Here is a 15,156-nt window from a genome sequence, read left to right on the forward strand (position 1 = left end):
TCTCTCTCTCTCTCTCTCTTTCTCTCTCTCTCTCTAACAGAGACTCCATTAATGCATTATTTATCTTTGGTTTAAATGAATGACTGATTTGAAGTTCTCTGGCATCCTGACATCGAAGGAGGTTTAAAAACATAAGTTAAAAGCTTCTCTTTGTTCCTTCCTGATGCATTTAGTCGAATGATAACATATCCGTTTTACACTGATGAAAACATTCAATAGATGAACACTAGAGGATTTTTCTCTTTTGATAACCTTTAATTCTCATTTATATAGATAAAATGGACCTACTCTCTCTCTCTCTCTCTCTCTCTCTCTCTCTCTCTCTCTCTCTCTCTCTCTCTCTCTCTCTCTCTGTTACTAAAATGTGCAACATCAGGGTTTTCCCTGGTTGCACTATGTCATTGAATGGCCTTACAGGCCTCAACGCCCTGGTATATAGCATAAGTTCATGAAATTCTCTCTCTCTCTCTCTCTCTCTCTCTCTCTCTCTCTCTCTCTCTCTCTCTCTCTCTCTCTCTCTCTCTGCAAATGGAGAAACTGGTAACGGAAATGGTGAACCTTCGAGCGATGGCAATCCATCCCCTTTAACCAAAAGATTTTGAAGGATTTTAGAAATGGGCGCAACGTTTGGGGACTAGTAAGATCTCTCTGTGGAGTTCATTACATCCGTACACATTTAGGATCTGCTAGAATTATTTTCTTTATCAAAAACAATAAAATAAGACCAAAGATTACGATACAGTGAGATTAGATATATAGCACAAACTGACATTCTTCATATTTACCTAAATTGTTAACCTTTATCTTTTGATACTTTCATCGTGATATGTAAAACGCAGCTAAATTTGCTTTAAAATCTTTAGAAAACACAATATATATATATATATATATATATATATATATATATATATATATATATATATATATATATATATACATATTTATATATATAATATATGATATATATATATAAATATATATATATATATATATACATATATATATATATATATATATATATATATATATATATATATATATATATATATATATATACATATTTATATATATAATATATGATATATATATATAAATATATATATATACATATATATATATATATATATATATATATATATATATATATATATATATATATATATATATATATATATATATATATATATATACAGTTTACACAACACCGTATATGAAAGAATGATATCTTGTGGTACAATAGTGAATGTATTCAAAGTTCGTTCTTAGAAAATATTAAGGTCTATAAACATTGAAGATTTTTTATTGTAACGTATCTTTTTTTAGATATTGAAAAGTGCAAAGGTTTATAATAAATAATTCTCCATATTTTTCACTCAATAACCCTAAGATTTTAAGTACTTGTAATCAAAAACAGTTATTTCTTGAAAATAATTCAATTTGAATGGCGCAGTTCTACTATCTCACAAATTATAACAGGTTCCTTTAATTCACGGTTTATAAAACGGAACAAATTTTTGTACTTGTGAACTTGATACTGTCAGGAAATCTAATAACCTGTATCATGAAGAAAAACCAACCGTCGATTTTCTACAGTGATGATAACTAAATGAATTATTATTTAAATACTCAAAGGAAGTAGGTTGGCTAGGGCACCAGCCACCCGTTGAGATACTACCGCTAGAGAGTTATGGGGTCCTTTGACTGACCAGACAGCACTACATTAGATCCTTCTCTCTGGTTACGGTTCACTTTCACTTTGGCTACACATATACCGAATAGTCTGGCATATTCTTTACAGATTCTCCTCTGTGCTCATACACCTGACAACACCGATTACCAAACAATTCTTCTTCACCCAAGTGTTTAATTACTGAACTCTAGAGAGACTATTTAGCTATGGTAAGCAGCTCTTCTAGGAGAAGGACACTCCAAAATCATACCATTATTCTCTAGTCTTGGGTAGTGCGATGGCCTCTCTATCATGGTCTTCCACTGTCTTGAATTAGAGTTTTCTTGCTAGAGGAAACACTCGGGCACGCTCTTCTATTTGGTTTCTCTTTCTCTTGTTTTGTTAAAGTTTTTTATAGTTTATATAGGAAATATTTTTTTAAGATGATATTACTGTTCTTAAAATATTTCATTTCTCCTTGTTTCCTTTCCTCACTAGGCTATTTTCCCTGTTGGGGCTCCTGGGCTTATAGCATTCCTGCTTTTCTAACTTAGGTTGTAACTTAGCAAGTAATAATAATAATAATAATAATAATAATAATAATAATAATAATAATAATAATAATAATAATAAGTGAGCTCTTGATCACATTAACATATAGATTATCTGTACGTTTTTCCGCAACTCATTCTTGGCCTAATACTTATAATGTGCATGTGAATTATTTTCCATTTCTATTTATATATATATCCCTAAAGAATATAATTTTGTTTATCAATTTGTTATCAATTTTGATACTTATATAACATTATAAGAACTATAATTATCGTTAATGCGAATAGTTTCGTGTACGTTTGTTGATACATGTTCCATGTTCACTGGCTATAATCAGTAGAAATATGTTCTCATTAAATCGGCATTAACAAGTTGCTATTTTGAGTCTGCGTAACTTTTTACCTCTTATAATGGCAACTTTCCGTTGTGAGTGGGCTGTTTTCATCCTGAAGTGAATGCTCTTTCAATAGCTAGTACATCATTTCATTAACAGAAATAATGATACATTCATCTTCAATAGAATCACTTGATGGTTGTACATTAATTGGAAGACGATTTGAAATATCTTTAGGTTGAAAGTGTAACCCAAATAGACCCAACTGATTGTTAACATTAATTGGTAGATTGATTTCAAATATATGAAGTTATTTTCGTCGAAAATAGAACCCTGATGAAACCACTTGTCTGCTGCAAATTAATTAGAGGGTCAATTTGAACATTTTAAGATCTTTTAGTGAAAGGTCACATTATTTTTTTTTTTATTATTATGATCATAACCTCTAATCTTAATAGCTATACCATGTATCATGGACACACTTCTCGTCATACATACAATTGTGTCTTTTCTGATTTCTCGTTGCTTCTAATCGCAAAACCTATGTTATGGGGTCATTGCTCGTCATTCAGACAAACGTGTCTTTCCTAATTTCTCGTTGCTTCTAATCGCAATACTTTTGTTATGGAAACACTTACTCATCATTCAGAAAATCATGTCTTTTCTAATTTCTCGTTGCTTCTAATCGCAATACTTTTGTTATGGAAACACTTACTCATCATTCAGAAAATCATGTCTTTTCTAATTTCTCGTTGCTTCTAATCGCAATACTTTTGTTATGGAAACACTTACTCATCATTCAGAAAATCATGTCTTTTCTAATTTCTCGTTGCTTCTAATCGCAAAACCTATGTTATGGAAACACTTGCTCATCATTCAGACAATCATGTCTTTTATAATTTATCATTAATTCTAATTGTAAAACCTATATTATTGGATCATTGCTCGTCATTCAGACAATCGCGTCTTTCCTAATTTCTCGTTGCTTCTAATTGCAAAACTTATGTTATGGAAACAGTTGCTCCTCATTTAGACAATCATGTCTTTTTTAATTTCTCATTGATTCTAATGGCAATGTTATGGAAACACTTGCTTGTCATTCAGACAATCAATTCATTCGTAATTTTTTACTTCTAATTGCAAAAGCTTTGTTATAGAAATGCTTGGTCATCATGCAGACAAGCATGTCTTTTCTAATTTCTTGTTGTTTCTAATCGCAAAAACAATGATAAGGAAATACATTTTCATCATTTAGAATTTTAGACAATCGTGTATTTTCTAATTTCTCATTGCTTCTAATCGCAAAACCTATTTTATGGAAACACTTTCTCATCATTCAGACAATTGCAACTTTTCTAATTTCTCATTGTTTCTAATCCAAAACCTATGTTATGGAAATACATGTTCGTCATTCAGACAATCGTGTCTTTTTCTAATTTCTCGTTGTTTCTAATTTCCAAAACATATGTTATGGAAACACTATCTTGTTATTCAGACAATTAGGTCTTGCGTACTTTCTCGTTGCTTCTAATCACAAAACATATCTTCTGGAAACACTTGGGTATCATTCCCACAATCAGCTCATTCCTAATTTCTTGGTACTTCTAGTAGCAAAACCCGTCTTATGGAAACGCTGGAACGTCTTTCAGAAAATCGGGTCCTTTGTAATTTTTCGCTGCTTCTAGTTACATATGTTATGGAAACCTTTATTTGTCATTCAGAAAATCTTGTCTTTTGTGATTTTTTATTGCTTCTAAATGCAAAACCTATCTAATGGAAACAGATGCTCGTCATTCAGACGATTGGGTCTTTTGTAATTTTACATTGCTTATAATCGTTCAACATATCTCATGGGAACACATGATCATCATACAGACATTAGAGTCTTTTGTAATTTTTCATTGTTTCTAATTGCACCACTTATTCTATGGGCACACTTTCTCATCATTCAGACGATAGGGTCTCTTGTAATTTCTCATTGCTTCTAATCGCTAAACCTATCGTATGGAAATACTTGGTCATCTTTTAGAAAATAGTGTCTTTTGTCATTTCTCATTGGTTCTAATCGCAAAACCTATCTTTAGAGAACACTTGCTCATTATTCGGACTATAGAGTCTTTTGTATTTTCTTTTTGCTTCTAATCGCAAAACCTATCTTCAGGAAACACTTGCTCATCATTCAGATAATTATGTTATTTGTAATTTCTCGTTGTTTCTAATCGTAGATGAGACTCTTTAGCTATGGTAAGCAGCTCTTTTAGGAGGACACTCCAAAATCAAACCATTGTTCTTTAGTCTTGGGTAGTGCCATAGCCTCTGTACCATGGCCTTCCACTGTCTTGGGTTAGAGTTTTCTTGCTTTGTATTGTTTTGTTGAGTTTTTTATAGTTCATATAGGAACTATCTATTCTAATGTTGTTACTGTTCTTAAAAAATATTCTATTTTTACTTGCTTCATTTCCTCACTGGGCTATTTTCCCTGTTGTGGCCCCTGGGCTTGTAGCATTATTCTTTTCCAACTAAGGTTGTAGCTTAGCAAGTAATAATAATAATAATAATAATAATAATAATAATAATAATAATAATAATAATAATAATAATCGCAAAACCTATCTTATGGCAACACTTGCCCATCACCCAGACAATAGGGTCTTTTCTAATATCTTTTTTATTCTAACCACAAAACCTATCTTAAGGAAACACTTGTTTATCATTCAGACAATTATATCTTTTATAATTTCTCATTGTTTGTAATCGCAAAACCTATCTCGTGGAAACACTTGCTCGTCATTTAGGCAATGCTTTTTTTTTCAATTTTTTTTTCTTGCTTCTAATCGCAAAAGTTATCGTATATAAACACTTTTTTTGTCTTTCTGATAGTAGTGTCTTTTTGATTGTATAGTGTATTTTAATTTCAACACTTAAATCATTGGAAGAATTTCTCTTATTTTCATGGGAAATTTAGGAGGAAAAAAAAGTGTCAAAATAATAAGAAACTCTTAAGCCAGAGCCTCCCCTCTACTCTCATCTAGTCCTTAAAGTCCAACAAAATTCGAAAACCATCATTGAAGTCTAATAAATGACTCAAAAGTTTAGGAGGAGATTTTGGAATACATAAGATACTTCATCCTTTTCCCTCTGGCCTTCGTCAGATAGGTTGTCCTCTGGTTACTTCCCTTAAACCGTGGATTTGCATCGATTTCATTTTCCTTTTTTCTCTTCATTTGTATCTTGTTTTGAAAAGTATTAATAAACGAATGAACTTTTAAGGTGTTCTGGTGTTATATTGTCTATTTTTGTCACTTATTTTCATTTAAAATTATTTTATTGCATCCATGCATTAGTCATTTGTAACTGCAATGCTACGGTAGGTAGATAAGCACTTATAAATATTGTGGTAATATCACCACTTCTAATGTTATCAATGGTAACTCCATATCTGATGTTGAGGCAAAGAAAACTTTTCAATTGTTATAACCATTTTAAAAATAGCTCTTGCTCTTTGTTAGAAATAAGAGAGAGAGAGAGAGAGAGAGAGAGAGAGAGAGAGAGAGAGAGAGAGAGAGAGAGAGAGAGAGAGAGAGAGAGAGAGAGAGATAAACGGTAAAAAGTACAATTATCTTTCACAATTGTTTCTGTAGTTGTTTGAAATAATTCTTGCTTTTCGTATGAACCAAATTTGAAAAAGATTTGACATGTACAGAAATTTAAATAAAAGCAACTTATAATGACAACGATAACTAAACATGAAAAATTATGTCATTATATTAGCAAAAAGCAAACCATCTTTTAATCAAATCACTACAACTTCGCATTTTTATCTTGTTTATAAAATCTCTTATCGTTTCAGATGTGATTTGCAACTCCCATCCGGACAGACACCGACCTGCAAAGATGTGAAGGTTATGCCGACCAGGGCCTTCTATCCGATTCCATGGTAAGTTCAGGAGGTAGATTTATATATATATATATATATATATATATATATATATATCTATATATATATATATATATATATATATATATATATATATATATTTATATATGTGTGTGTGTGTGTATATATACATATAGATATATATATATATATATATATATATATATATATATATATATATATATATATATATATATATATATATATATATATATATATATATATATATTTATATATATATATATATATATATATATATATATATATATATAGATGGATAGATAGATAGATAGATAGATAGACAGATAGATAGATAGATATATAGATAACTGCATAGGTTAAAATGAAATAGCGCGTACACAAAAAAGTATATCTATTCAATGCCAGCTCTTCGTGAAACTAGGATCAGAGAGGACCAGGCAATAGCTGATGATGACTCAGCAAGTAGACCTATAGGCTCCCCCAAAACCCCTATCCTTAGCTCACAAGGATGGTGAGGTTGCAGATCCTACAAGAAACCATTGATCTTGAGCGTGATTCGAACGCCAGTCCTGTAAATCGCCAGGTAGGGACGTTTCCATTAGGCGTAATGAAATTAACAGCTATTGGGATAAGTAAAATAAGTAGTTTTAATGTCTTGTCATGTTATATCACTATAATAAATATTCCCATTTAGCATGACGAAAATACTACAATGATTATACAGAGTAATTTATTCTATCCGTACTTAACAAACATTAAACTTTCGTTGCATTTCTACGTAGAGACCCGATTGTCTGAATGACGAGCAAACTTTTTCATAAGATAGCTTTTGATGAATTTCCGAAAGAAGTCCTCATTAGGGAAGTAGTCTTATCTATTTATTCAACTAAGGCTTAGCCCTTTTTTATATTATCAGTTATTTGTATTATTTTTTCATAGTCTATAAAGACTGGTGGTTTATAGTGTGGGATTCCGGGTTGCACCCAGCTTCCTTGGGAGTCCATCACTTTCTTCACTATAGCCTTATTATTATTATTATTATTATTATTATCATTATTATTGTTATTATTGCTGCGTCCCAAGCTGAATCCTTAGTTGTAAAAGCAGACGATCAGTTGGTGAAGTAATCCAGTACGGAAAAAGGAAAAGCATATTATAGAGTACAGAGAGGAAATAACAGAAAAAAGCAAATAGAATAAATACAAATGTAAAATAGATAAATAAAAGGAAAATGGCAGTAATATTTGTAAAAAATTTGAGCAATATATAAAAGTAGATCTCACAAATATACTTCCAAAGCAAAGTGTGTGTTATTTGAACATATAATTTTGCAAATGTTCATAGTGTGTATTACGGGCTGGACTGAAGTTCCGACTTCTGGTCAGGGCCGGAATATTAGGTGAAATTGACATGAAAAATACCCTATTTCTTGATCGGATAAAGAAATGCTTCATTATATTGATAACATACACCTATTTCTAATGTGGATAAACAAGAAAATCTGAATTTCTTGTGGGGATGAAAAAAACACCCATTTCGTGTCCGGGTAAACAAAAAAAAACATATATCTTGTGTCTAAACAAAGAACACACATTTCCTGTGAGGATAAACAAAAGAACCACATATTTCTTGTGTGGATAAACAAAAAAGACTCGTTTCTCTTTAGATAAACAAAAACTATTTCATGTGGAAATAAAACACCTAATTCTCGTGTGGATATTTTTAAAGTATATGTTTTTATAACAAGAATAATGCTTTAGAGGCCAAGTACCCCATTCGTCAAACGAAAGGTGTAATTTGAAAGCTAAAGAAGTTTTTATACCAATATGAATGATAAAATACAATGCCTCAAAAAGTAGTTGTGGTGGCTCAATGAACACGCCCTTGTCTCGCAATCTATCAGCCGGGAGTTTGAAACCCCGCTTAAGCCCAAATGTTTCGACTAGTAGTGCTTGTAACCTCTCTAGGCAACTCTCAACTCTGCCCCTCATGAGTGACCTTTAAACAAGAATAGTAACACTCCCCTGCACATGTGTCTTTGCTACAGCGTTCAGCGACACAGGTGTTTTGACATCAATGGTTCTGACATCATTATGACCCGATTCCACTAATTAGCTCTCTGAAATTACAGTTTGTTTTAGGATGAGTCACTTCAGTTATAGTTATTACGTTTTTCATTGGCTTTATTTGAAAATTATAAGAATATCTTTAGCCCGGAATAAGAATCTTGATTGGTTCCACTAAAGTATTGTGCACATCAAGATATCCCAAGAAGTATGAATATTTCAACTTGCTTAGAAGGGGTCTCGTCTTTAATTCCATTTAAAAACTGTGCAAATCAAGTTATAATCAAGAAATTGGTCCAACAACTTCAGTAGCATACTATATAAGTGTGTATTTCGAACTTGAGAATTGTAATTTTATAAAATAATATATGTATTAATTATAAATTATCCTTTGTTCACATGAAACAACTTTATTTTTAAAGTGTCGTTCGTCGAATATTTACCAATTGTAAAAAAATATATCGTAATTTCATTCCCATGCGTTAAATTTTATGACATAGTAGACATAAGGGTTCAGCGCCGTAAAAAGAATACCTTTATTTTACTCTTTTAAAATAATTTTAGCTATGCAACATCACATGTATGTTCCACGTTTTCATGAGTATCCTGTACACTGTTTAATTACTTTTGACCCTTCTACCGCTCGCGCTCGCATATTCTTTACTGCAACATCTTCCTACCAAAGGAACGAGGCTATGGGTATGAAATTCCGTTTTTCAGGATTGTTCGGAGAGTTTGTAATATAACTTGAAGTTTGAGAAGAAAATTCTAAGTTCATTTCTTTAAAGTTTCTGGTTGAATAATCCAGTGACTCACTCAGTGTACATCTCAACTTCTACTCTTCAAGACTCTTACCAACGAGCTGTAAATTACTGTTCACTTAATCTTCGAGGGAGAAGAATTTCTTTCCGTTGGTGAAGTGGAAAATTTTTCTTTATTTTTACTGTTGAAATTAATTAATCTTCCGCTAAACAAAGAAGATTTATAAACAATTTTAGCATATTTCCCTCCGTTCTGTTCTTGCGGTAAAATAACTCATTCAAGCAATAAATTTTTTCAACGAAGTAATTCTAAAATTTTTCGATTATTTCATATCTCTCACTACTCATTTTACGCATTCTTATTCATCTCATACTGTAACGCCATGCCATTAAAGGTTTAAAGGTCTCTCATTAGTAGCATAGGAAAGGGACAGGACAATGCCCTTGAGACTGAGCATATATACATATGATCAGTTTCAAAGCCCCCTTCTCCATCAAGCTAGGACCAAGGAGGGCAGACAATGGTTGCTGATAACTCAGTAGGCAGATCATATGGGCTTCTCTAATCCACCATCCCTAGCTCACAAGGATGTTGAGGTTACAGATCCTACGAGAAACTATCGACCTTGAGCTGGTCTCGAATCCCATCCAGTAGATTGCGAAGCAGGGACGTTTCCATTGGGCCACAACAACCGTTCCTGGTATTTTCATCTCAGGGTAAACTATGTTTCCATCCTAGAAACTTAAGATATAAGGAATAATTATGAGAGAGATTCGGTTTGTATTGTTAAGTAGACTCATTAAATTACTTACGGATAAATTTTATACTAACAGGAAGATCTTTATGAACTACAATAAGCTGACTAACGACAGCTGGAACATTGAAGTGTTAAGCAGCATGATCACTGGTCATTATTTTGTTTCACTTAGATTAACAATTATGTTTATTAATTATCAGTTAAATATACACTTCAATGTGACCATAGTCATCTTGCGTAAACTTTAAATCATTAGATATACCTAAAATATAGATGGGATAATAATTTTTTGAACGTTGCTAATGAGGATTTGAAATACATAATCATTACGCATTACCCATTTCATCAAAATCTCCTGGCAGGGACTAATGGAATGTGAAACACTATCCATTTGAAATTCTATTCCTAAAAGGACTCAGTAAAACATAAAATCATTCCTTTTGACAATTTCAGACCAAAAGATATTTACTGTGCATCACACTCAGTTACAATTGGGCTGTGAACTTTTGAAATGAGGAGCATTATCATTTTCCCGGAAAATGTATAACATCAAAGGCACTTCAAAAGATCTAAATCCTAAAGATTGTTTTAAAAAATAAAATTCGATTCTCACCCTTACACATAGTTGTCAGAAATAACCCCCCCCCCCCTTTCTCTCTCTCTCTCTCTCTCTCTCTCTCTCTCTCTCTCTCTCTCTCTCTCTCTCTCTCTCTCTCTCTCTCTCTCTCTCTTCAAAAGAATTAAAAAGATACAAACCTCTAAAATCTTTTCCCTATATTTAAATCTTCTACCCCACTCGTTCAAAGAGAATGATTTACCAAAGGTGACAAAATATTTCGTCAGCCTCACAAAAAAGCCAAATGGAAATTGTCTTTCGCTCAAGAATTTTCATTTCATTTTCGTTTCCTTTCTTTTGTTTTCGTTTTTCTTTGCACCGGCAGAATAATAATGCGCTGCAATAAGATTCCCCTTTTGGTTAGGCATATCGCCAACACACCCAGTCCAAAGTTCAGACCTTACTCAGGTCATAACAGACACTCACTGGCACTTGACTAAACTGGCCTGTCTGATCGTAATCCACCTTTTAAATTAAAACAAGGTCGCGTTTTTTATTTTTTATTTTGGACATTCTACAACAATAACTGACAAAAATAGGTTTGAAAGTCGCCATGAGGGACAGATGTAAGAGAGGACAATATCCTAGAGACTGAGCGTATATACGAACAATCAGTGCCCAAGCCTCCTCTCCATTAAGTTAGGACCAGGAAGGGCCAAGCAATGGCTGCTGATGACAAAGCAAGTAGACCTATTGGCTCCCCCTCCTAATCCATATCACATAAGGATGGTGAGATTTCATATACTACTAGAAACTATCGAGCTTGATTGGGTCTCGAACTCCCGTCCAGCAGATTTCTAGACAGGGACGTTTCCTATTAGGAACATAATCCCTTATTTGTTCCCTATCTATCCACAACAGATTAACTATTTATTTTTCTTTGATGTCTTAGTAACTAAATATTTTGAAAGTTATTGTAACAATTATTTCTCTGGTTATGGGTGCTAAGTCATTGCGAATTTTCGACTGCATCAATATATTCCAACTAATTTTAGGTGACAAGAACTTGAGGTTTGTTTATTTAATTAATGGCATTCAAATGGTGATTCAGTTTAGAAACGCCTTAAAATTAAGTTAGTTGGTCAGTATGATATTATAGCCTGAGTGAATACGAAACATCTTAATCTTTCCTATTATCACTACAACTTTTACACATCATTAATGATTAACTCTATCTTCATATCTGGTAAATAAAAATCACGTTAGGTTAAGAATATTCAACTTTCTTTTCTAAATGTTTCAGTGTGTCTTTCATCAACATCAAAATGCTGAAGATTGGAATATGACGTAAAATCGTGTTCTCTTCCTTTTCTCTTCAATCATCTTGAGAACTTCAATGAGTGTCTTTATACTTCAAGGAACTTTTACATTTAAAGATTAAATTATAACTTTGTCATTTCTGATATATATCTGTTTGCATCGTCATTAAGCTTGAATTAATATTGCATATTTGTTATTAGATGCTGACCAGTGGCTTAGTGAAACAGCAAAGAATTTCTGCGACGTTTATTTTCTATGTCCTCCTGGCGGTTATGAAAGGAACTGGGTGTAGGAAACTTATATTCCCTTGATTTATTTTTATTTTCTTATCGTCTTGAGGACTTTTTTTCCATCAAAATAAGTAACGTTCTATCGATTTACTATTCAAAATAAGTAGGGCTGTATGTACTAAAAGCGTATGAATTATTATTATTATTATTGTTATTATTATTATTTTTATTATTATCATTATTATTGTCATCATTATTATCATTATTATTATTATTATTATTATTATTATTATTATTATTATTATTATTTAAGCTACAAGCATAGTTGAAAAAGTAGGATACTATAAGCCCAAGGTCTCCAACAGGGAAAATAGCTTAGTGAGGAAAAGGAATAGGGATAGAATAGTGTGTCTTCAAGCAAGAGAACTCTAACACCAGACAGTGGAAGACCTGGTGGCTATAAAACTACCCAAGACTGGAGAGCAATGGTTTGATTTTGGAGTGACCTCCTAGAGGAACTGCTTACCATGGCTAAAGAATCTCTTCTACCTTTACCAAATGGTAAGAAGCAATTGAACAATTACAGAGCAGTAATTGGTATAAACAGAACGTTTCATCTAAATCTTTGCACCCCTGAACATAGTATTAAGGTCAAGTAACATAAGTTATATATTTGATGTACACTTTATCTGTCACATATATTGTATATGCATTAATAATAATGTAATTAGATAAATTAATCAATTTGCAACCGATAATTTCTAAATTAGCAAATGTCAGAAAAATATTATGCAAAATCTTTCGTTTGATAGAATTTTTATCACTGAATCTAATTATATTAATACCAAAATCAAGGTACGTTTTAAAATATAATTCGAGGCGCTTTAGCATAGTTACAAACGTTTGCTCACTTTTGGCAGGTGGGAGTGGAAACGTTACGTCACAGAGGACGAAGATCTTTCACATGAAATTTTAAATGACGAATCTGTGTACGCACTACACGTGTGGAATTTACACACACAGCATGCGAAAGTTGACCTCAGATCTCATCAGCCGTATGCCAGCGCAGCCCGAATCCACTGCCCCATCACTGTCAATCACAGTGGTGCTTATATGTGATTCTGAAGACTTTATGTATTATGTATCCAGTTTGGTCAAACAAGAAGAACCCAGCAATGTTGCTGTAATCAAATGGTCTGCAGTAAGATTATAACTTGCTTTGCAATCGGTAAAAGGTCTATTGTTCTTAAGTCACAAGAGAGGACTTCTAAAAAGGTTCATAATATCTAATAAGTTAACACTTAAGATTCATAATTTTCAATAAAATGACACTAAAGATTCATAATTTTTATTATGATTCTTAAGATTCATGATTGGTAATAAGATGATACTTAATATTCATAATTTTTATCATCCCGTAGGTGATGGAACTCACCCATCAGATTTAATGTTTTTCATTTTAAGAGTTTAGGGAATAATTCATATATATGTATTTTTATACGATAGAGAAAATTGGTGATTTTCATAATCCGTGTAAAGTCTCAGCATATAAGTTCACGAAGAAATAAATGATAATAGGACAAGTTCCAGTTTACCAACTATTTTAATCCCTCGCATAAATGCTACTGTAGGACCTTTTAACTAAAGTTTCTTGGATTTCAAAAATTTTACACAACTATTTCCTAAAAAAACAAGTTTGATTCACAAACAGTCTTTCATAACTAAAACTTATTACTCTTTTGTTTCTTTCTCTTAAAACATTTCTTTGATCTGTATTGCTCATTCAAAACCTTACCATAAACCCTCCTTAAATATATCAAGTAATTTTCCTCAGTCCTTAGGACTTTTTCCTTCGCCTATAATTACCTTACACATAGTGGTCAACAACTCTATATATATATATATATAATATACATATATATATGCACATATATATATATATATATATATATATATATATATATATATATATATATATATATATATATATATATATATATATATATATATATATACTATTACCACTATACCAAATCAACACAGATATAATCCCTTTAACTTCTGGTACGAAACTATCTCCAACAGGTTTAGTAGATTTGAGAACAAAGCCCTCAGAAGAATATTGGGAGTTAAATTGCAGGACAGGATTAGAATTGAAGCTATAAGAGAGATTACCCAGGCGCCATATGTATGTGAGATCATGATGAGGGGTAGATGTACCAAGTGTTACTCCTACGTGTTAATTACTTCATTACATCCTCAGCAGTCACTACCATAGGAATTTTTAGTTTGTGTCAACATCCTCCCCTCTTATGTTATGCAGATTTGCGTCTCTTATATTCTCTGCATTTAACAACTGTTCAATATTCAACACACCTCTAACCAAATTAACATCAATTGAAACCATAGATCGCCTATTGGAATATGCAAATTAACCTGAACAATAGGCTCATTGTTATGGATATTTCCCGTAGAAAGGGTAAATCAAGTATAAAGAGGGCAATTCTTTTCAAGATCACCAGATACTGTAATGCTAACAAGATTCTTAATTTACCCATTCAATCAAATAGAAAAATTCCTGTAAGACTTTTGATATATATATATATATATATATATATATATATATATATATATATATATATATATATATATATAATTTTATTTTTTATTTTATTTATTTATTTATTTTTTTTTTTTTTTGCGCAAAATCTCGCTGACTACTTATTCAAAATAATTTGTTATATACTTTTAGGTAAATGATGATTTAGTATAAAAGATCTTGAATATATCTCATATAGTGTGTTCTTTCATCTATCACATTGATTTTACTCCCTAAAGCGAACAAAACTCTAGACATTTATTTTTAATTTTTTTTTATTCTTTCAGGAAAACCAGTCTTGCATAAACCTTAATCTTTGAATACGATTATGTGAAATACTACATTCTTTTTGTAAGAACCTTTCATATTTTATTTAGTAATGTCTTCAT

General features: G+C 31.7%; 1 protein-coding gene across 1 annotated transcript in view; it reads left to right on the forward strand.

The window, feature by feature from the left end:
- Positions 1–13,756, forward strand: part of LOC137640460 (lactosylceramide 4-alpha-galactosyltransferase-like) — a 103,632-nt gene extending 89,876 nt beyond the window's left edge. The window contains exons 5-6 of the mRNA XM_068373005.1: positions 6,409–6,495; positions 13,089–13,756. Of these exons, the coding sequence (XP_068229106.1) occupies positions 6,409–6,495; positions 13,089–13,287 (286 nt within the window). The 3' untranslated portion in view covers positions 13,288–13,756. The remainder of the gene's footprint in view (positions 1–6,408; positions 6,496–13,088) is intronic.
- Positions 13,757–15,156: the final 1,400 nt, after the last annotated feature.

Source organism: Palaemon carinicauda, chromosome 5 (assembly GCF_036898095.1).
Source record: "Palaemon carinicauda isolate YSFRI2023 chromosome 5, ASM3689809v2, whole genome shotgun sequence".
NCBI lineage: Eukaryota > Metazoa > Arthropoda > Malacostraca > Decapoda > Palaemonidae > Palaemon > Palaemon carinicauda.